Source organism: Zonotrichia leucophrys, chromosome 1A, assembly GCF_028769735.1.
Source record: "Zonotrichia leucophrys gambelii isolate GWCS_2022_RI chromosome 1A, RI_Zleu_2.0, whole genome shotgun sequence".
In the NCBI taxonomy this organism is placed as follows: Eukaryota; Metazoa; Chordata; class Aves; order Passeriformes; family Passerellidae; genus Zonotrichia; species Zonotrichia leucophrys.
In genome coordinates, this window is record NC_088170.1 from 70,267,117 (window position 1) to 70,291,449 (window position 24,333).

A 24,333-nucleotide genomic window follows, 5' to 3' on the forward strand; every position below is an offset into this window, starting at 1 on the left:
CCATGGATAGTTTTAAAGCCCATCCCATGGACAGTTCTGCAGCCCACACCACCACCAGGGCCATTTCCAAACTCCTTCCCCTGCTGCTGCCACCAGCCTCGCCCAAGCCCAAGCCAGGCAGGCTGCAGATGCCAGCCCTGATGCCACAGAAGATGTTTAAAGAACACAACACCTCAAACACAGTTGGAACAAAGCAGGCGAGGCTGACTCTCATTGCTCAAGGCTGTCAGGATGAGAAACCAATAAACATTTGGCAGTAGCAGAGACCTTCCTTCCCGACACAGCTCTTCCCCTGATTTTACAGCATCATCTGGCCTGAAAAAACGTCTGCTTTTCCTCTATGCTGTATTTTGCTGCCAATTCTGAGTCTGGCAAGGCTGGCTCTGCCAACTTCTTGGCTCTCCGTTACAAAAGAGAACATTAGAGAGAAGGATTTGTGAGTTAGCTGATTTGTAAACACTACAGCAAGGCACCGTGTAAACACGGTGCTTCTGTCCCTGTTGTTCCTCCTGAGCAGTTTACCTGGCACCTGATGTTCAACTCCAGGATCCTCTCCTCCCACCAACATTACAGTTGCTTGGCATGTAAAAAAAAAAAATTAAAAAATCCCAGCTTCTCTGGGTAGCATTAAAAAAAAAAAAATCCTTAATTAAACAGTGCTCACAAAGCATCTTGATAATTAGGAAAGTCACTGGTAATATTTTGCATGAATAATAAATGAGATCCACAGGTGCACCCGCAGTTGTTCAGCAGGATGAGGTTCAAACACAGCCAATTAGAGACGGAGAACAGGTAAACAAACAGCAGAAGGCTCCAGACTCGCTGCTCATTTGACATCATTACTTTCACTATTGTGTAAGAAGTCCCTTCTAAGATTGCTTGGGACAAGGAGGAGTGTGGCAGTTTTTACCTGAAGAAAAAGAATTAAAGGAAACTGTGCTTTCACAAAGCTGGTTTGGAGATTTTAGGGGGTTTCTGGCCTTTCACAGAATCCCAGAATGGTTTGCGTGGGAAGGGACCTTAAGACCCTGTCATTCCAAACCCCTGGCATGGCAGGGACACTTCCCACTATCCCAGGTTACTCCAACCCCATCCACCCTGGCCTGGGATGGGGAACTCACACCCTCTCAAGCAACGAGAGCTTGTGCTGCTCCATTCACAAGCATTTCCCAAGGAGGGAAGTGCTGCTGGATAAATCACAACACTCCCATCACGTGGGATCCTTTTAGGTGGCTGTGATGGAAAACAGCTCAATCCAAGCCCCCTTCCTGCCACCAGGGCTGGTTGTGCATGAAAGTCTGTGCTTGAAAAGCTTCAGCAACAACATCTGCTGGGAAAGCGTGATTGACACAGCAGAGGGAACACCATCCACCCCCGAGGAGTGGGAAGGGAGACAGACTGCAGCATCAATCTTGTGCATAAAATAGATTTATTGTTGGTACAGAGCGAGGCATTCTCGTCAGCACTTGATACGAGCGAGGAGCACAACAGAACCATCCCATGGAAACAAAGGCCCATGGAGCACCCCGAGTGTTGGGTCACAAACATCATTCCAGCAGAAGGCCTGCAGAGAGAGAGACTTCATCAAGCCAGGCCATTTGGGGAATAAGTTAAAGCACAATTTACAATTCTACACTGTGAGGAGAACTCTGACAGTGGGACCAGGGGCTGCTCTGAGGAACGACCACATTCTGGTGCCGCAAGGGTTACACCCCTGCCTCTGACAGAGAGATGTTTCTGAGGAGATCCTCCAGTGAAACAGCAGCATTTGAAGGATATTTCCCCTCTCTGAGGTCAGAGAAAGGCTCTTTTCTTTCTCTTCCTTCAATCAGCAATAAGTGGGCTTTGATGTGGCCCCGCACGGGCGAGCTCTGATGGAAGGAGATCCAGGCCTGGCTTCCCGAGCGCTGCTGCTGATTGAGCCCTGAGCGTGCTGCCCTTCAAATGGCTCTTCCACTTCTTCTCTTTATTGGGCTGCCCTGAAAATGGGCTGCTGGGTCGTTCTTGGGGAGGGAAAACAAAAAAAGCTCTTCTGCTGAAATTAGTTGATGGTCTTGTGCTTGATTCGGACAATGCCTTTATCCTCCTCTCCCAAGCATTCTCTGCTGCAAAAATGATCACAGGGGAGGGGAGAGACAGGGAGAAACACATATTTCAGTAACTCTGAATTATTCTGAAGTTTGGCTACAATTCCCCCCTAGGATTTGCAATTTTTTAAAATAAAAACACAGAACAAGAAATGTTGTTGATAAGCACATCATGCCAGAGACAAGTCCCAGAAGCAGAGTGAAGCAGACTGAGGACTCAACAAGGCAGAGGTTTGGAGGCCTGAAGAGTCTCACTAATGATCCATTTTCACCTCCCCTCATGCTATCATGGCTGTAGTGCTGTGGCTATTAAAGGAAATTAAAACACCTGACCTTACAATAAGAAAAATCCCATTCCAAGCAATTAAACTCTTGAATAAAAATATCCTGGGAACATCCAACACTGAGTATATCCCTCACCTGGCTCCTTCCTGGGTGCTGAGTCAGAATCAAACCCCAACAATCTGAACATGCTGCACTCACCTTGGGCTTCATTACAGAACCACAGAGCATGGAATGGTTTGGCTTGGAAAGGACCTTAAAAATCATTTAATTTTTTTTCACTAAACCAGGTTTTCTGCCCCTGGAAATGTTCCAGGCTGGACAGGGCTTGGAGCACCCTGGGATAGTGGGAGGTGTCCCTGCCCATGGCAGGGGTTGGAATGAGATGAGCTTTAAGGCCCCTTCCAACCCAAACCCTTTTTCTTGCCTACAAACCCCATCAAATGAGTAAAGACTAATTATGAGTCTCTCCTTGCAAGAAATGGCAGGAAGAGATTTGATAATTCTGAGGCTTTATGTCAAGAACAAACCCAAATTTAAACCTTGAAATCCTCCCAACAGCTGATTCAGGTGTCTGAGCAACACTAGACAGCTTGGAAGCCTGGACTGCATTGTTACAGCCATGGAAATCAGGGAAAATTAACAATAAAGGGAATTAAAACCATGTCAGCCAAATTCTCATATTATTATTTAAATAACCCAGTAAACTGTGCTATTCCACCCAGCTCCTGCAAGGGTTAAGAGCTGGATTTTATGAAAAATGTCTTTCCCAAAAGGATTGTCCAGCCTGGCCCAGCTGCCCGGGGGGTGGAGTCCCCTTTTCTTGAGGGATTTAAAGCCATTTAAAATGTGGATGTGGCACTTGGGGACATGGTCAGTGGTGGCCTTGGCAGTGCTGGCAATGCCTGGATTCCATAATCCTGGAGGTATTTTCCAACCTTAACAATCCTGACTGTGAAATTCTCCAAAGCATCCACACAATCAGGTGGTCCCTGTTCCTGTGCCCACAAAATCCTCCAGCATCCACAGAGGAGAAAAAGAGGCTGGAGGAAAAAAAGGAGCCAGTTTTGTGCTCTTTGGGTGCATTTACAAACAAAAATCTGGGGAAATTTCATCTGTTACCAAAAACCTCCAATCCATGGCACCCCCATGGAGATTTCTGGAAAGCTCTACCTGGAAAATTCCTTTTTGCACAGGAATTACAGCCTCACTCCAAACCATCTCTGAGCTGAATATTAACTTTATGTTGATTTAACACTGCACAGGTTAACAGAGGAAATCCCCAAGGGATCTGAGAAAAATTGGGCTGCTTTTGTTTAGTGTCCTAAGGAAAGAAAATGCAGATATTTGTTCATCATATCCATATTTCTGCCCACAAAATTTCACCTTCAGAAAAACAGGTGTATTCCAAGCTTTGCTTTGGTTTTATCTACATTTTGGGGGTTTTTAGTGTTTTTTCTTGTCTTTTTAAATTAATGCATTTAAAATATTTCTTTTTTTTCTTAAACCTAACCCCATGGAGGGAAGCTGGTCCTTTTTTAAATTAATGCATTTTTTCCTTGCCTTTTAAAATTAATGAATTTAATTTTTTTTTTTTTTACATAACCTCAAGGAGGGAAGTTTGTCCATAATAAACTTCCTTCAATGAGGGCACTGTTAAATGATGAGGTATTTTTGCTTCATTTCAATTCACTGTTTCCAGATACACAAATTCCATCTATTTTTCTCTTAGACTAGAAATTGGGATCAAATAAAAATACAGGAAAATGAGGCAAAAATCCTGTTTTTATTCTATTTAGGATGCATAATTAAGGACCCACTTGATCCAACAAATGAAAATAGTGGTTACACTATTTATTTACACTTTATCCAAGGCTAAAGGATAACATTTTGTAGCCAGGCTGCCAGGCACCAGCAGCTGCTGGTATTATTGTTATTTTAAGTACTCTTAAACCTCACCTGCCTGCAGAGGCCTGAATCCTTCTGGAATTCAATGGTTTAGCAGGAAATTATTGCACACATTTGTTAAACCATGGACTAGTTGTGTTTTTATGTAAGAATCAGAACTTCTTGTAACCCAGGAGGGGAGAAAATTGAGAAAAACACCCTCAAAATGTGTATTTTAACAGTTAAAGTCCATAAAAAAAAGGATTAAAAAGCCATGGATGGTCTGGCTGGAGTCACTTCAGCATAAATAAATGCCAGACACAATCCAAATATCTTCCCCTTAATGGCTCCATTAGGTTAAGTTTTCCTCTCCATTACTGGCATTATCATTACAATAACATGCAAACATTAATAACAGAGTTTAATTTATCTCCCCAGCTTCTCATGACTTTGGGAAGAGATTTCAAGGGAAGATACACCAATGTGTCAAACCCCTGTGAATTAACAACTCTCTGGGCTTTTCTAAAGAGGGGAGAAAAGGACAGATAGAGACATGAGATTACAGACAGCATGAGAAATAAGGAGCACACAGAAGAGAGGGGGAGATAATTATAAGCAAGATAGGGAAGAAAGAGGAGTCAATAAATTCAATTTATGAAAAGCACAGAGTGTGCTCAGCCCGAGCACAAGTGCCCAGACTCACCGCCAGGAAATCGGATTAGTTCACTTATTTGCTTTTCAATATCTTGCTCTATTCCCTCTAGCAAATTTTCTTCTTCCCTTTGTTTCTTGTAGCCAGTGTCAGTTAACTTTTTCATTTCTGAATCTGCCATTTATCCCCCTCCTCTGGCTCCCAACCAGGCACACAGAGAAGGTAATTTTGAAGTGATTTTAGAGCAGCGTTTAGGAATTATTTCAAAGGAACTGTCTGGACATGTGGGCAAACAGTGAGTAAAAATAATTACAATTACAGCTGCAGCACGTGGAGGATGGGCTGGAGTTCATTATGAAAAACAATTGCTCCTGCTTGCAAATATTTCCATCATAAAAGGCTTCTCCTTCTCTGTTATCATGAGAGAAGCCTCTCTGAATTCTCATCTTGAAGCATGTGTGAAACAGAATAAGAAACATTTAGGAAACACTTTTAACTACTTGACAGGCTTGGATGAAGATCTTCAACAAAAAAAAAAGGTGTTTAAAAGGGTTCAAAAACCTAATGCTCATATTTATGCAATTTGCTTTTCCTGCATCTTCTGAACATGAATTAATTCATCCCCATCAGAGTCTTCTGAAGAAATTCCTATCAGATACAAACTCGACTTAGAGCTTAAACATGTCTGAGTAATTAATCCATTTTTTCTGGTTACTTTAAAAAATAATTTAAAAAAATATACAAGCAGTAAATTAGCGCTGCACATGCTGCAGGGCCATGGGGAAAACCACTAGAGAATAAACCAAAACAGGGCTACAAGTGACAGAACAAGAGGAAACAGCCTAGGGGAGGCTGAGGTTGGATATTGTGCAAGATTTCTTCCCTCAAAGGCTTGTCCAGCCAGGGCAGGGCTGGAATCCCCATTCCTGGGGGGATTTCAAAGCCGTGTGGTTGTGGCACTTGGGGACAGGGTCAGTGGTGGCCTTGGCTGTGCTGGACTGGATGGGCTAAAGAATCTTAATGATTCTGTGATTTTCATGTCGGTGCATTCCAAAATGGGCAGGAGGAGAAATCATGGAATTCCCAGAAGGGTTTGGGTTGGAAGGGACCTTAAATCCCATTCAGTGCCACCCCATCCATGGCAGGGACACCTCCCACCATCCCAGGGTGCTCCAAGCTGGCCTTGGACACTTCCAGGGATGGCACAACAAATCCCAATAAAAGATTTATTAAAATAAGTGAATCTGAAGGGACAGGGAGCTCTCAGTGACTGAGGCACAACGAGCAGTGCTAATTCCAGCAGATCTTTGGGAATACCAGCTCGAGGCTGCAGCATTTGAAAGCAAAAGGTCACGGAGAAGGATCAGAGGCAAATCTCAGGGATTTTGTGCCCAGGCAGAGTTAAGCCCAGGGAAGGTGATTACCATGATCAAACACCAGTTGTACTCACCAGGTCTCTGCTATCACATAGAGATGGGTGTGCTCACGTGCTCAAATATTAACTCACAGATTTGGGCAGAAATAAAGATCAACAGACTGATTTAAGCACTTTTTACACATCCTGCATGTGGGCTGTGAGCACATTTCCTGCTTTGTTTAAGAACACAGTTGAGGTCAATATATGCATGTCTGCATTTGAAAGATGCAGGCTGATGAAAAAGAGTAAAACTGAGAAATTACAGCTTCTTTTAATTTAATGATTTACATATTGCTGTCATTTTCCTTCATGCTGCACTAATAAAGCATAAAGATTTTAATTGGCAGTGACATCCATACCATACAAAACTGGAAGAGAGGAGGGCAAGAGCAGGTGAAGGGCAGTTTTAGAGCCTTGCATAACACAAAACAGAAGAAATCAAGAATTCCAAGTGGTCACCAATGCAGTTTGAGACATCCATGACTTTCTCATATTTATGGCAAAGACAACCAGGTATTTTAATCCCCTTGTTTTACTACTAAAACTGTAGATAACAGGAAACATCTGCCAACAGCAAGAGCTGCTACACTAAACAACATCTTCCCAGGGGAAGAGATGGAAACCTGAGCATTTAAATCAACTCTGAGTGGTCTCCACAGAGCTCTGGGAACACACACACTGGGAAATGCTCAGGCACGGAGGAAGGACTAATTAGAAACCCCTCTGCTCATCATTCCATCATTTTTCAGTGAGAACAGGCCCAGCTCACCTGTTTGGCATGATTGACACAGTTCAGGTACTGGCTGGCCAGGGCAGAGCAGCTCAGGGTCTCCTGGGCGTGTTCCCGGTAGCACTGGAGGATTTTATCCTGCAGCTCCCCACAGATGGGATGGGACTCGTATCTCCTGCAGGAACAGACAACAGCTTCAGGGTTTCCTTCTAAAAACAGCTCAGGAAAGACAAAAATATTGAATTATTTTATTAATATTGAATCTGTTTGGGTTGGAAGGGAGTTTAAAGCACATCCAGTTCCACCCCATGCCCTGGTCAGGGACACCTTCCAGGCTGCTCCAAGCCCTGTCCAGCCTGGCCTTGGACACTTCCAGAGGAAAGAATTCATCCCTGTGAGGTCCGCATGCCTCAGGTTTAGCTTTTATATTTTTCCCATTCTGTGCTGCTTTAGTGTTTGGGTCCGAGTTTCATATTATGGGATGGTGAGCTGTGTGCACAGAGCAGGGAGACAAAACAATTCCTGCTCCAGCTGGGCACCAAGGACAAATGCCCCAAATCTCAGCCCAGGAGCACAAACCCCGTGGGCTGCAGAGAGAAAAACAAGCAGGGTGGGACTGCCTGGGCTGAAGCTGGGATGGGACAATGAACTGCAAGGTGCAAATGGAGCAGAACTGATCCCAGGGAGAGACCCCGGGAGCGCTCGTGCATTTTGGGGCCATTTTGGTTCATCTTGGGTGCAGCCCTGGCTGGGCTCTGGTGCTGCCCAAGGTGCAGCCATTGAGGAGATCCTGTGAATAAATCCCTGCTTTATTCTTTAGCTCTGTGCAGTCTCTTCTCAAGGCATCACCCCCATCCCTGGCAGTGTCCAAGGCTGGGTTGGATGGGGCTTGGAACACCCTGGGATAGTGGAAGGTGTCCCTGCCCATGGAAATGGGGTTAGAACTGGGTGATCCTCAAGATCCCTCCCAACCCAGCCCACTCTGTGGTTCTGATTCTCATTGTGCTGATTGGCCAAGGCAGATTTCCTCCATCAGGGGAATGAAACACGAAGCACAAACGCTGCTCCTCCGGGGAATTGATTTCTTGACAATCACTGAAGACGTGGTGCTAAAATAAAGAGACTGTTAAGTCACCTTGATTTTACAGCTTGTACCTATATAAAACATCTCTTCCTCCTTTCATTCATTATCTGAATCTGTGAAATCTAAACCAGAATTTAAATGCATTCCCAGGTGCTTCCACACTTTATGATCTCCAAGTTCAAACTTCTGCAGACTCTTAGGGAGGAGGATTTTCCCTTAATCCCCCCTGTGCTGAGATCAGCACGTGCTTCAAAGGCATGTCAGGCATCAAAATGTGCAACCACAAACTGCTGCACGTGGAGGGAGGATGGCAAGGTCTGTGCTGGGACAGGGAACACAGAAACAGCAGGGATGTTCTCTGCAGACATCTCCCAGCAGTGATGATTTAGGTCCAGCTAAACCAGAGCTCCATTAAAATGCCCAAACTCCTGGTGTGAATTGATAAATCAATACAAGAGAAGCTGAATTAACTAGAAATACCCACAGTAAACCTTGCTGTGCCTTTACTCACAAGTGATTTTAAAGTGAATTCTTATACACAGGTGAAGAGAGAAAGGAATGGGCTGCTCTAGCATGGCTGCATAAATTCTGTCAGTGTAAATAAAGCCATTTCAAAGGGGGAACTCTCTAACCCATGATGAAGAGCTTTTAAATTGTGGGGTTTTTTCCACTCTAAGCCATGATAAACAGCTTTTGAATTGTGTATTTTTTTCCCAGAGTCACACAATCAGTGACCAAAATCCAGGTATTATTCCTTATTTGAATGTTCCAAAGGATTCTGTACATTGCCAACCATATGGGAGCCCTGTGAGCCACATCTCCTCCTGCCCCTCAGTGATTTGTTTTCACACTCTCACTTTTCGCTCCCTCCATTCAGGGGGGATTTTTGTAAACCTGCTCTCAGCTCTGTCCTTGTAGAACACAGCCACTTCCTCCAAGCCAAGCAAGCCCATTACCTGGATTAATCTGAAGAGAGAAAGGAATGGCAGCTCTAGCATGGCTGCATAAATTCTGTCAGTGTAAATAAAGCCATTTCAAAGGGGGAACTCTCTAACCCATGATAAAGAGCATTTAAATTGTAATTTTTTCCCAGAGTCATGCCATCAGTGACCAAAATTCCTTATTTGAATGCTCCAAAGGATTCTGTACATTACCAACCATATGGGAGCCCTGTGAGCCACATCATCTCCTGCCCCTCAGTGATTTGTTTTCACACTCTGACTTTTCCCCCATTCGGGGAGATTTTTGTAAACCTGCTCCCAGCTCTGTCCTTGTGAGAACACAGCCACTTCCTCCAAGCCAACCAAGCCCATTTCCTGGATTAATCTGAAGAGAGAAAGGAATGGGCAGCTCTAGCATGGCTGCATAAATTCTGTCACTGTAAACAAAACCATTTCAATGGGGGAACTCTCTAACCCATAATTAAAGAATTTTTAAATTGTGGGGGTTTTTCTCAGAGTCACACAATCAGTGACCAAAATCCAGGTATTATTCCTTATTTGAATGTTCCAAAGGATTCTGTACATTGCCAGCCATATGGGAGCCCTGTGAGCCACATCTCCTCCTGCCCCTCAGTGATTTGTTTTCACACTCTCACTTTTTCCCCCATTGAGGGGGGATTTTTGTAGACCTGCTCTCAGCTCTGTCCTTGTAGAACACAGCCACTTCCTCCAAGCCAACCAAGCCCATTTCCTGGATTAATCTGAAGAGAGAAAGGAATGGGCAGCTCTAGCATGGCTGCATAAATTCTGTCACTGTAAACAAAACCATTTCAATGGGGGAACTCTCTAACCCATGACAAAGAGCTTTTAAATTGTGTAATTTTTTCCCAGATTCATGCCACCAGTGACCAAAATTCCTTATTTGAATGTTCCAAAGGATTCTGTACATTACCAACCATATGGGAGCCCTGTGAGCCACATCTCCTCCTGCCCCTCAGTGATTTGTTTTCACATTCTGACTTTTCTCTCCATTCAGGGGGGATTTTTGTAAACCTGCTCTCAGCTCTGTCCTTCTGAGAACACAGCCACTTCCTCCAAGCCAACCAAGTCCATTTCCTGGATTAATCTGAAGAGAGAAAGGAATGGCTGCTCTAGCATGGCTGCATAAATTCTGTCAGTGTAAACAAAACCATTTCAATGGGGGAACTCTCTAACCCATGATAAAGAGCCTTTAAACTGTGTATTTTTTTCCCAGAGTCATGCCATCAGTGACCAAAATTCCTTATTTGAATGTTCCAAAGGATTCTGTACATTACCAACCATATGGGAGCCCTGTGAGCCACATCTCCTCCTGCCCCTCAGTGATTTGTTTTCACACTCTCACTTTTCTCTCCCTCTCATTGAGGGGGGATTTTTGTAAACCTGCTCTCAAGCTCTGTCCTTGTAGAACACAGCCACTTCCTCCAAGCCAAGCAAGCCCATTTCCTGGATTAATCTGAAGAGAGAAAGGAATGGCTGCTCTAGCATGGCTGCATAAATTCTGTCAGTGTAAATAAAGCCATTTCAATGGGGGAACTCTAACCCATAATTAAAGAGTTTTTAAATTGTGGGGGCTTTTCCCAGAGTCACACAATCAGTGACCAAAATCCAGGTATTATTCCTTATTTGAATGTTCCAAAGGACTCTGTACATTGCCAACCATATGGGAGCCCTGTGAGCCACATCTCCTCCTGCCCCTCAGTGATTTGTTTTCACACTCTCACTTTTCCCCTCCCATTCAGGGGGGATTTTTGTAAACCTGCTCTCAGCTCTGTCCTTGTAGAACACAGCCACTTCCTCCAAGGCAGCCAAGCCCATTTCTTGGATTAATCTGAAGGTGAGCACTGTCTGTGTATTGATCAGCTGTGCTTGTTCCACTCCCCTAATGCTCTGCTGGCACTTTTGGGAAAGCACTAAATGAAATTGCTGCCTGGCATTAGAGGGCCATAAACCACAGGTTGCAGGATCTCCTGTTGGGAAAGGAGGTTCCATTGTGCATTATGGGAACCCCTCTGAAGGGTTTCCCATTGATTTCTGGACTCACTCACAGATGGATGGTCAGAAACAACAGCAAGGAAACTCCTCCAAAGGGGAATGAAATATCTCCCTAACAGAGAATCTCCTGAAGCTGCTATGATTACATCAATTAATACTTCAATGGGATATTGGGAAGGAATTCCTGGCTGGGATGGAATTCCCAGAGCAGTTGTGGCTGTTCCTGGATCCCTGGAAGTGCCCAAGGACAGGTTGGGTGGGGCTTGGAGCACCCTGGGATACAGGAGGGTGTCCCACTGTCCCATTTCTGCTTTTCTGCTACTTCCAGCTCCCTACTGACTTCTCTCTGAAGCATCTGTGACTCCACCTTTACTCCTCACTCCTCTCCATTCCAATTTTGATCTCATTTCCAAAATATCCAGAGCAGCTGTGGCTGCCCCTGGATCCCTGGAATGTCCAAGACCAGACTGACCACTGGGGCTTGGAGCACCCTGGGATAGTGGAGGGTGTCCCTGCCACGGCAGGGGATGGATCTGGATGGGCTTTAAGGTCCCTTCCAACCCAAACCATTCAGTGGTTCCATGAATAAAGGTCATTTTACACAAGCATTTAAGGGTCTGTGGGGTTTGACTGAGGGAAAAGCTCTTAAGAAAAGGTAAATAGTGCAAACTCAGCAATTATCTGGAATCTGTTGGGAAAATGTGGAGGTTATAAATGCCTGAGTGGGTAAAGCAACCTGGTCTGGTCCCAGGCAGGGCCGGGAGATCCTCAGAGCAGGAGGTCCTGAACTACACCCTGTCCTGAGAGAGATCTGTATTTTGGGACACGTGATGGGCAAAGTGTCACCAGAGTATCACAGAATGGTTTGGGTTGGAAAGGACCTGAAAGCCTCTTTAGTGCCACCCCTGCCTTGGACAGGGACACCTCCCACTGTCCCAGGCTGCTCCAAACCCCAGTGTCCAGCCTGGCCTTGGACATTGCAGGGATCAGGGGCAGCCACAGCTGCTCTGGCAATTCCATCCCAAGGCCTCACTGCCCTCCCAGCCAGGAATTCCTTCCCAATATCCCATCTAAATCCCCCCTCTTTCAATTTCCATTTCTTGCCCCTTGTCCTATCACAATCTACCACTGTAAATTAAACAAGACTGTGTCCCACACCATATTTAATTAATTGATTAATCACTCAGGGATTTCACAACTAAACTGAAGGAAAACCACAAACCATGGGAGTGCAGCAGGAATGCCAGGGAATGCTGACAGATCTCCAGAACTCCTTAACAGAACCAACACACCCAAAATCTCCAAGCTTTGCTTTTCTCAGTCAATACGAGCAGCAGCCACATGGCAGGTGAGGAACAGCGTGGCTTTATTAAGTTTGCAATTCCTTGATCTGCTTTCCCTTCTCCAGCTGTTCTTGAAGCACCTCCCATGCCAGAATAATCTTTCAGTGCTGGAATAAACCTCTGAGGGAGCTGTGCACCCACCTTTTCCAGAGAGCTGATGCATCACAACCTCATAAAGGTAATAGGATGAAAACACAAAAGGAAACGAGAGAGAGAGAGAGTCTTAAAAAGAAATATTCTATGCTAAAGCATGAAAAGAAAATTTAATGAAGGCAACTTTGTACTCATCTGGGCTCTCTCAAAGAGCATAGCTTATTGTGCTCCTGGGGGCTTGGGGAGAGGAGCCCCTTCATGGCATTCAAACAAAATGTCTACTAAAGAGGAAATTTGAAATCACCACGGTGAGCTTTGCGAGCTTCGTGCTAAAACTGACACTCTCACTGAAGGAATCTGAATGGCTGATGAGTTTCCAGCTGTGCAGGTATCTGGCATAATCCCCCCCCAGATCAGGACTTCAAGCAATTGTCATAAAAAATATGGGGGGGAAAAAAATAGCAACAAAAAAGGAGAGCGTGAGATAAAAATAGTGCCATGAGATGGGCAGGAGTAGCCAGGGCTTAATTTAATTCCTCATTAAAGTGCTGACACCTATCAAAGGCAGCTGATTTTATTTGTGTAACCCTTGGCTACTTCTGAAGCAGTGAATTAAACAGACCAGAGTGGGGCTGTGTGTCCGAGCAGAGAGCCCGCAGCTCTCTGAGATCAAACCTTGCTGTGCCTCCTCCCCAGAGCAGCTCAGCACATCCAAACCACAAACTGGGGCTGTTCCCAGCGTGGGAAATCCAGGGAAGCCTTCACTTGAAAACAAAACCCTACAAATGAACCTGACACTGATCCCAGAGCAGCAGCACAGGGGGGTGTTGCAGAGGATGTTCTGACCTGGTTTATTTAGTCCTACTGATGGAGCCATGCTGTGACCAGGCCTGGCAGAATGCAAAATAAACAACAAAAAAAGGGAAGGTGTTTCTTTTCTGGTGTTCTCAGAATAAACACAAGGATAAGGAACAACAAATGGTGAAACAAAAGGCAATCCACACCCATGGGCAGCCCATGAAATGTGCAACAGCTGAATTGTTTTCAGGTGCTTTATGAAGAGTGGTTTCAGAAGGATTTGTGGGAATTTAATCAATTAACATTGTCTGTGTTCAGCAGAAATTCCTTCTGAGAAAGAGCAAAAGGTGTTTCATGGAATGGTTTGGGTTGGAAATGACCTTAAAGCCCATCCAGTGCCACCCCAGCCATGGCAGGGACACCTCCCACTGTCCCAGGCTGCTCCAGCCCCAGTGTCCAACCTCACCTTGGACATTCCAGGGATCCAGGGGCAGCCACAGCTGCTCTGGAAATTTTGGAAATGAGATTGAAATTGAAATGGGGATGAGTGAGGGGTAAAGGTGGAGTCACAGATGCTTCAGAGAGAAGTCAGTAGGGAACTGGAAACAGCAGGGAAGCAGAAATGGGACAGGCAGGGCTGGGAAAGTGAAGATGTGTGATTTTCCTGGAGAACACTGGTGAGGATGCCAGCAGCAGGATGAAAGGGGATGATGTGAATTTGGGGTAGGAAAATCACTTTCATCAGAGATTCCATTTCTTTTGGCCAGGAGCGAAAAAAAAAAATAAAATAAAGGTTGGTAGCCTGAGCAGAGATGGATTAACTGAGCAGATGGACAGGAAAGGCCACAGTGGAGGGATTTTACACATGGAGGCAGCAAGAGAAACGTGAGCCCAGCTCAGGAGAGCCTGAGGGAAGGGCAGCTCAAAGCTGAATGTGCAGGACACCTATGAAACAGCAGCAAGGCATTTGTGCTCTCCACCACCACCCAAAAAGGTGCTGGTGAGAGGATTCCTCTTTTTATAACATCTCCTCACCCAAAAGGTGATTCTTCTTAAAAAAAGAAGAATCCTCCTTTGTTTAACCCACTTCTCCCAGCAGCATCACTGCCGAGCGAATCCACAGGACAAGTTTGCAGCACAGAAAATAATTGTAAAACAGGACCCAGGGAAAAAAAAGACAAAAGGGCACATGGTAATGAAGGTCCTCATTGCTGCACCATTATTTTTAGTTTTTCCATTAATTTACTCCTTCTATTAAGCTATTTTTGAAGCTTGTTTTTGCACATGCAGTAGGTGATGACTCGAAGGCAGGGTACGGAACGTGTGAGGCACAAACCAAATGGTTCAGTTCTTCTCCCAGTGCTTGGGAAGGAAAAACACAGATCTGATTGCTGAGTATCTACAAATGCTGGTCCCTAATCAAGCTGTGCCCACACACAGCCCTCACAATCACTGCGTGGGAAGTGCTGCCAGCAAAAGATCAAGTACTGCAGAGTTGATTCTTGCTTTTATTTACACTCGGGTGCCGAGTGTGACTTCTCCAAAAGGTGTCAAAGAAAGAATTTTCCTAATGAATCTCTGCTGAAATGCTGCAAGGGAACCACAGTGGTTTCTGCTCTGCAATTGAGAATGTAAAATCTACTAAATAAATAACTTAAAGGTTGGAATAAAGCTTACTCCACTTTTTGTGCTACTCATAATCAAGTCCAGAATTATTCTTCCCTGTGTTATTTTAAATCCTTTCTCCAAAAACCCCTGCACTCCAAAATCACAGGGAAATGTTTGTCATCCTCTCATTTATTTAATCTCTTACCCATCTCTTACCCTGTCAAAAGCAAATAAAGATCTACTCTAAACATTCTGATATTTGGAATTTGGGGAAGGAAAAGGGGGAAGGAAAGGAAAAAGGAGGAGAGGAGAGGAAGGAAGGGGAAAGGAAAAGGAAAAGGAAAAGGAAAAGGAAAAGGAAAAGGAAAAGGAAAAGGAAAAGGAAAAGGAAAAGGAAAAGGAAAAGGAAAAGGAAAAGGAAAAGGAAAAGAACTGGATGGGCTTTAAGGTCCCTACCAACCCCAACCATTCCAGGATTGAGCAATTCCACATTTGCACATGGAAATTTATGCACATCCTTAAAGCCTTTCTTGGGCAAGGACTGAAGAGGAAGACAACAGGATGAGGATCAGGAAAAAATATTCTGGTTGTGAATCTTAATTTGTTGGATGTCAAGGATAACCTTCAGGCCCTCAGGACACCTCATGAGGAGCAGATCTCTTCAGCCCAGAGAAGGACAACTGCAAGAGCTGGATCTCAATTATCAGTGAATTACAGGATGAAATCATCACTGGATTACAGGCAGAGGCAGCCAGACAGGTTTCCCAGCAGTGGGTTTACAATGCCAAAAAAAAAATCCAAACCTTCCCCAAAGAACAGCTGATGAAAAGCTGGGACTCGCTGCCAGAGCATACTGGGGTTATCAAAAGCACATTTAGGTTCAAAAATAATTCTACAGGAAGGTGTGAGGTGCCCAGCAAGAGATTACAAGCAAGATCTGCCTCAGGAAAGCCCCACACCACCACTTGTTTGAAGGCAAAATGGTACCACTTAACCATTCCCTCATTTTTACAGCATTCCCTAAAACCCCACTCCCAGCTCAGGAGACTCTGATCTGACCTGCTGTGGTTGCCTAAATTCCAAATATGTCAAGAAGCAAGCTAACAAATTAAGACAGGATTCCCATCCAACCTCAGAGACAAAACGAGTTTGAATACTTTGATTTAAACTGCTATGAACTGATCTGCATGATCCCAAACCACTATTTATTTATGAAATTCCCCTCCTCTCCAAAAATAGAAGAAAAAACCCTCAAACAGAAGAAAAACCCTCTTCAAATCCAAAGCACACCACCATTAATGCAGAAATGTACCTCTCCCACAGCTGGTTCCTGCAGCTGCAAAGGGAGCAGAGTGTTGGAAATACCCAAATTTAGGAGGCACTTTTCTTTTTAGCTTAAGGGACAGTTTTTAGTGAATAGCAGGATACTAAAATAAACAATCACATGCATGGCAATGATACAAATTCCTTCTAACAGGGGCATGGATGCTGCTACAAAGTAGGAAAGAGAATTTAGCAACTGCAGGCTTTAATTAGAAGGAACTTAAGGAGGAGCAGTTTTAACTCTGTGGAATATTTTGTAGTACCTAAATGTTATATATAGAAATATATAGAGAAATACTCCTTGGCCTTGCACAGATCAAACCCAGCTCTTAATTTTGACAAATTCAGAGCCAAAGAATGATCCCAGATGTAGCCAAGCCCGTCCCACCACTGCTGAGGACAAAATCCAAACTTTTCCCAGCTCCAGAGCCCCATCAGCTCTGCGTGGATGGAGCCAAGCCCTCAAATTTCATGATCAGCAATCCAACATTTGCATCCAAACCTCATCATGTCAACCCAGATCACAGACTATTTTTAGAGCTTGCATGTGGTATCACTTGGGCTCAGCCTTACTCACCCGAAAAAGAATTATTTAATGAAGACTGGCAGGATTCCACTTGGCTGATCAGGAGAACACAAGTCAAGGATCATCACTGCAAACAACACCATGTGCTAGAGTTCCTTACTATTTACTCCTAATATGGAATTTGGAGGAGGTTTCTGAAGGTTTAGGGAGCAAAGGAATCAAAGCTCCCCTCAGCTCCAGCTCCAGCTCGTGGAAAGGCAGATCCAGCTCTGGGAGACTGAACTGATGTTTTGCTGATATTTCTCATAGAAGTGGCTGATGCCAGTTCTAGGATTACTTGGAGAGATTAAACCTTGATATTTCTAATTTTCAAAGGAAAAAATAATTCTGCAACAGTTTGTAACCTGCTTCTCTATGAAGGTGGCAAAAAAGACAGAGTTTAATCCACTTAAATGATCTATTTTAGTGTTATTCCGGTCCCTGCATTAAATCTTCCACTGTAACTTTACATCACTGTGTGTGTAAAGCACACAGACACACACCAAAAAAAATCCAGACAAATCCAAATGAGCAGCATAAACCAAATGCAGGACAGCAAAGCACATTGTGGATTTATTACTGGCACTTATTTCCTAAGAGCTACAACTCACGGCAGGCTTTGTGAAGGCCTCACATCACACCATCATCCCCAAACCCTGGTGATAAAACCTTCACTGAGCCTCACACTGAAAAAAAACCACCCAAAACCAACCAGTTTTGCCCTTCTAAAGGTGCTAAATAATATGTTCTAACAAGCAGGCACTTTTTTCCTCTCTAGCAAAGGTCAACTACAGCACTCAACACAAAGAACCACAAGACACTAACTCGTGGCACATTATTATCCAAATATTACTCTCCAGAGCAATATATATTTAACTATTCTCTTCAGCTATAAAAGGCCCCAAACCTCTGTTAAGTGACCACAAAAATCAAAGATATTATGGGCAGAAGCAGTGTCCAGAAAAAAGCAATCACCAGTTAAACACTTCGGGTGATGATTACTCGAGGGAACTGAAGGTTGTAATCTTAAGAGAAAGCAAAATAAATGCCAATTTTTCATTTGGCCATGAAGTTATTTAGGAAAACAGGCTTGGATTTACTCTGCTAAGCCACAAAGGCCACGTGTGATTCTACAAATCTTGGGTTGGGATGAGGCTGAGCCACTCTTTTCATAAAACAGAATCAGCTGGGTTGTAACAACAAATTCATCAATCAAATGATTCAACAATCAAATGTCATCAACTCTTACAAAGAGAAATAATCGCACTGAGAGGGTGCTGAGAACCAGGGGCCACTGCACCTTGCTCTAATATATCTTAAGACTAAGATATCTGGATGATTTTTTCTTTTTTTAAATACTTTTGTTGTTGTGTTTCTCTACGCAATTATGTTATCGATGTATTTATTGTAGATGTCGTCAATCAACTCCAACAAAGAGCAATAATCCCACTGAGAAGGTGCTGAGAATATATCTTAGCCTTAAGATAACTGTATGATGTTTTTTCTCTTTTTTAAAATACTTTTGTTGTTGTGTTTTTCTACATAATAATGTTATTCATGTATTTGTTGTGAATGTTTTGGAATTTTACTTTTTTTTTAGGGTGGTTTGAATTAGTTTGTGGTAGATGGTGGGGTTGTGTTTTTGTTTTTGGGGTAATTGCTTTTAGGTGTACTGTATGTTTTTTTTAGGTGAAAGTAAAGTGAGGTTTGTATTTTATTGTTAAAGGAATGGAGGAAAATTGATAATGTTAATAGGGGGATGCTATTTTGTTGTTCTGGATTCTAGCTTGTATTGGAGTATACTATTGGTATTGTAGTTTTTAATGGAGTTATTTTATTTAAGGTATGATATTTCATAGTGCATATTTATTTTTAATAATAATATTTAAATAATAATTTTATTAATAAAAATAGTACTGTTTGGTGTAGTAGTATTTAAGTGTATATTTATTTTTAATAATAACTTAAATAATAATTTTATTAATAAAAAATAGTACTGTTTGGTGTAGTAGTATTTAATGGTGGAGTAATTTTATTTAAGGCATGATAGTTTATCATTATTATTTTTAAAATAATAATAATGGTAATAATAAATTTGTTTATAATAATAAAAAATAGTACTGTTTGGTATAATAGCGTTTAATGGTGGAGTTATTTTATTTAAGGTATGATAGCTTACAGTTAATCTTTATTTTTAAATAATAATAATAATGTTAATAATACTATTATTTTATTAATAAAATTAGTAAATGTAACTTTTAATAATAATGATAATAATAATTTAATAAAAAATATATCATGTGTTACAGAAACATGAAAACAGAATGCCCTCAACATCCTTTGTGGTTGAGGGCATTCTGGTTGTGTCAGTGCTGCTGGAGCCAGAGCCCAAGCCCAGCTGGGCACAGGCACCTTGTCACTGACATAATTTTATGAAAAACCCTTTTGCCAGGATTTTTTCTCCTGAGAAGCTGGGAATCTTCAGCTTCTCCATGTTTTGCTCCTTTGGAATGTGATTTGGAGAATTGTTTACCCAGCATGTGAATTGTTTTTAATTAATGACCAATCCCAGTCCAGCTGTGCCAGACTCTGGTCAGTCACAAGATTTTATTATTCATTCCTTTCTAGCTTTCCGATGTCTCCTTTCTCTTTCTTTACTATAGTGTTAATATACCATTTTCTTTTAATATAATATAGATCATAAAATAATAAATCAGCCTTCTGAAACATGGAGTCAAGATTCTCATCTCTTCCCTTGCAGGGTTGCCTGCAAATTCCACAGCACCTTTCAGGGGCTGTGGGAGTGCTGGGGGCACCCTGAGTCTCCTTTCCTGCAGCCTGAGCACCCCCAGCTCCCTCAGGGTTCCTGATTTGTGTTCCCAGCCCCTCTCACAGCAGCTGGGGCTGCCCCTGGAATGCCCAGGCCAGGTTGGACACTGGGGCTGGAGCAGCCTGGGACAGTGAGAGGTGTCCCTGCCATGGCACTGGATGGTCTGGAATGTTCCTTCCAACCCAAACCATTCCCTGGATCTGTGAGGGCACCAGGGGAGCAGTCTGAGGCAGAGGATCCTGATGGAAACCTCAGTGCCAGCTCACAAAAACCTTTCCAAGGTCTCTCCTTGTGGGATCTCAGCACCTCAGGACTGAGGTGCCGAGTCACCGAGACCACCCTTGGGGGGCTCGGGAGTCCTGGAATGTTGCCAGAAGTGTCTGGTGGCTGGACTTTGATCCTACACAGGAGACAACACCTGTATGAGGATAGGGGGATTTCACCGGGGTGAATGGTGAAGGGATTGGTTAATTAGAGGGTGAGACACAGGGTTTAGGATTTCTGTACAGGGGGGTTTAGAGAAGTAAGATGGAGGAATTGGGGCGTGTCCTGTCCTTCTTCTTCTTCTTCTTCTCCTCCATCTTCTGTGATGATGCTGGCACTTTGGGATTGGTCGTTACTGAAAGTGCACCGGACAATAAAAATAAAAAGGATTGGGGAAAAATGATAAATATTGTACACGTAACCATGGGTATAAAGATAGGTGACTGTCCGGAGGGCAGGGAGTGTGCTCATGGCTGGCTGCTGAGCAGAGCTCTGTTGGGCTGAAAGAAAATCTTATAGATAAAAATTAATAAACATAAAAACCGAATGAAGAACTGAAGCCTCTTCTCGTCCTTTGATACGCGGGCTGCCCCAAGGCCACTCTGGGCCTTTCCAGGCCCTTCAAACAGCCGAAAACCGGACATCTCCTCACCCCCTCCCTGTGCTGGCAGCATTAATTAGACACTGCCTTATTTAACAGAACTTCACTCTGCTCCAAGAAAGTCATCCTTGTGTTTTATAACCTCAGCACAATTTTCAAGCTCCTGTTTCTTTCTGCAAGGTCTTCAGGTGGTTTGGTAAAGGGATGCTTTTAAGTTAAAGCAGCTCAAGTTTGACAAACTTTAGATTAACCACTCACATTTCTCCCAGTTAGGTCGTGCCCCTTGATTTCAATTTGTTCCTCACTAAAGTTTTCTGCTAATTGCTGCTGTGTGAAGAATTCATCTTGCTGCTCCTGACGCTCATCTTGTCACAAAGGATGGTTTGAGAGAAGGAAAATAGTTCTGAACACCTGGTGATCTTTGCCATCATGTTGGGATTTTTGGGTTTGTTTTGAAGGGGCTTAAATGCAACAGTGTGAAATAACCCTCAGAGAACAGTCATAATTTAGGGGAAAATGAATCAGTGATGGGAATTGTAAGAGAAACAACATTTTTACCACAGACCTTTCCTCCTCCTCCTGGCATCATTTGTGCAAGCAGGTATAATTTCAGTGACCTCTTTCATTCCATACAAACAAAAAAAAGCCTCTCTGGGGGTGCTGCCACTAGAAACCAGCAGGATTTTCTCACCTTCATCCCACTCCATGGGAAAGGTGAGTCCACTTAAAAGCTGAGGAGGGAATAAGTGCAAAATCCCCCCCTAAAAGGTACAGGGAGTTCATAGAGACAATAATGAACATAATTACAGTTAGTTATTGTTTGCTCTACTCACAACCCTACTTTATAATGCTCCTGCCAGCAGAGCTGCTTTATGGGCTGTCTTTTTCAGGCAGCAAACCTTTTCATAAATCAAAGCCTCCAAGCAACACCAGGCAGTTTCTCCTGCAGCCTGTTTGAAAATAAAAGTTAACACCGAGCCCTGGCTGTTATCAATCTTCATAAATGTGTCCATGATACAGCAAATCTGTTCCATATTACCCCAGCTCTGCTCCTAATGCATGCACAGGAGCAAACCCAGGGGCTTAATGGAGCTCCTAAATGCCTTGGAAGTGGGAGCCACGTTAAGTGGCAAGGGAAGTCTGAAAGGAATAACTGCTTTGCTCATTTCTTCCCATGCAGGATGAAATTATTCCCCTTCCAGCTTGAAAAATGTGTATTGTGCTACAATACACAAAATAGAGACCCCAGGAAAACGTGGGTTGTGTTTAAGGGACTGCAATTGGAAGGGGAAATTATCAGGATTTCAGGAATTTCTTTTAGCACAGATCTGTGGGACTGAGGGGTTTTATATTCAGGTAGTGAACTGAAAATCTGACAGAATTAATAAACTTATTGCTGTGGCACCCATTCCCTCTGAAGGAGGAGAAGGGGAACTGATCTGTATTAATTTGTATTTTCCAGGGCCTGCAGAGGGACTGGGGACAAGGCCTGCAGGGACAGCACCCAGGGAATGGCTCCCACTGCCAGAGGGCAGCCATGGGTGGCATCTTGGCAATGAGCAATTCCTGCCTGGGCTGGCATTGCCAGAGCAGCTGGGGCTGCCCCTGATCCCTGCAGTGCCCAAGGCCAGGCTGGAGCAGCCTGGGATGGTGGGCTTGGAATGGGATGGGCTTGAAGGGCCCTTCCCACCCAAACCATTCTGGCATTTGGGACACTCAGAATCCATCCCCAGGGGTTTTTATGGAAGTTGGGGATGGCAAAGGGAAGGGAGACCCTTCCTGGAGTGCTGAGATTGCCAGTGAAGCCCCCAGAGCCCAAAATCCCTTCCTGGAGAGGAGTCGGGGTGGGGATGGATCCAATGCCAGGCTGGGAGAGCTGGGAATGGAGGGAATTCCCTGGAGAGGGAGCCTGGGCTGGGATTTTGGGAAGGGATTCCCAGAGCAGCTGGGGCTGCCCTGATCCCTGCAGTGCCCAAGGAAGGATTGGAGCAGCCTGGGACAGGGGGAGGTGTCCCTGCCATGGCATCCATGACACACAGGATGTCCTTTAAGGACCCTTCCAACCCAAACCATTCTGTGATCCTGTGATTTAACCACTTTAAAGAAACCTAAATACTCATTTTACAAACCTTATTTTCTGAGTCTGACAGCCTTTTACAACCACCTCCATGATTTGAGATTATTTCCTCAAATATTTACTGCCCACTTTGCCTTTAAGCTGTGATTTCCCTCAGGTGCACTCCAAGCAGAATGGCTGTGGTGTATTTTTTGCCCCTGATTTTCCAACACTACTGGAAAGGAGATTAAAATAAAAGAGAAGAACTACATGTCATGTGGTAACAGAGATAATTTGTAATTCATTCTTCACCCTGTACCCAGGAACAGGTGAATTCTCCTTAAAAAAACCCCACCAGCAGCTCTGGGAAATATTCTCCCATCCCCAAAGGCAGGTGTGTGCTGGAGGCTCCCACGTGTGATTTGTAGGATTTGATCCTACAGATGGCTTGGCCTCATTAAAAACATCCTTAGAAAAGGTATTTGTAAATCTCAGCCATAAAAGATTAGGAAATACAGAACAAATTAATAACAAAAAGGAGCTGCTGTGGGGTTTAACCTCCCAGCTTTAATGCTGTAATTGGGAAATCTGTGACTGGTGTTCAGAGGAAATCCCAACAAAGGATAAAGTATTAAATCAAGAGGCTTTATTCCTTGTTTGGAATAAACCTGGGGAGGGAGGAGGCAGCCAGATGTGCCCTGGAATGCCAAACACACCGGGAGGAGCTGCTCATTCCTCAGGAGCAGCTCCCAAATCTGCAGCCAGAGCTGGGATGGTCCCAATGGGGGCATCCAGGAACTCCCCCAGCACTGATTCCCAGTATAATTCCCAGTATAAATTATATTCCCAATATAATTTATTTATTTATAAATAAATAAGCTTTTATAAATAAATCCCCGAAGGAGAATCAGAACCAATCCCACTGAGGGCCACCAAGGTGTGAGGGCAGAGTTTCACTTGCTTCTTTCACAGGGAAATGAAAATTACTTCTTTAAAATGACTTTGTGTTTCTCTGTAAGCAGAAAATGTTTGAAAATAGAGATGCAGAAAATGCAAAAAAATTGAGAAAATGGAGAAAAGCAGCAGTGGCTGAACACATTTCTCTTTCCAACACATCCACCCTGAACAGGAAAAGAACCTTCTAAATATGGAAAGGACCTGCAGATCATAAAATCACAGAGTGGTTCAGCTTGGAAAAGACTTGAAAGATCATCAAGTTCACCCAGTTCCAACTCCCCTTCCACAGGCAAATTTTCCCACAGAGTTACCCCAGAATATCCTACACAGTTATCCCATCCATCCTACAGAGTTAATTTTAAATAATTCTATTAATTCATTGAAAATTAAAAAAAAAATCGTACCCCTGACTTGGCGCTTTACAAACATTAATTTTAAGATTGCTTTCTCCATTTGAAGATTGCTTTCTCCATTTTAAGATTGCTTTCTCTCAGTTATCCCACCATATCCTATACAGTTATCCCACTCCATCCTACCCGGTAATTTAAAATAATTGTATTAATTCATAGAAAATTAAAAAAAAATTCCTACTCCTGACTTGGTGTTTTACAAACATTATTTTTAAGATTGCTTTCTCCATTTTAAGACTGTTTTCTCACAGAGTTATCCCACAATACCCTACTCAGTTATCCCACTCCATCCTACATAGTTATACCCCCACAACAATATCCTAATTATCCTGTTTTACCTGTCTCCCCTCCCAAAAAAAAATTTTATTTCA

At 43.5% G+C, this 24,333-nt stretch overlaps 1 protein-coding gene across 2 annotated transcripts in view; it reads right to left on the reverse strand.

Annotated features, from left to right (window-relative positions):
- Positions 1-1,410: 1,410 nt before the first annotated feature.
- The window catches only part of CHCHD3 (coiled-coil-helix-coiled-coil-helix domain containing 3), a 177,771-nt gene continuing 154,848 nt past the window's right edge, over positions 1,411-24,333 (reverse strand). For both annotated transcript variants that reach the window (XM_064703094.1, XM_064703093.1), the window contains 2 exons: positions 7,095-7,230; positions 1,411-2,105 (listed from right to left, as the gene is read on the reverse strand). In XM_064703094.1, the coding sequence (XP_064559164.1) occupies positions 2,079-2,105; positions 7,095-7,230 (163 nt within the window). In that variant the 3' untranslated portion in view covers positions 1,411-2,078. The remainder of the gene's footprint in view (positions 2,106-7,094; positions 7,231-24,333) is intronic.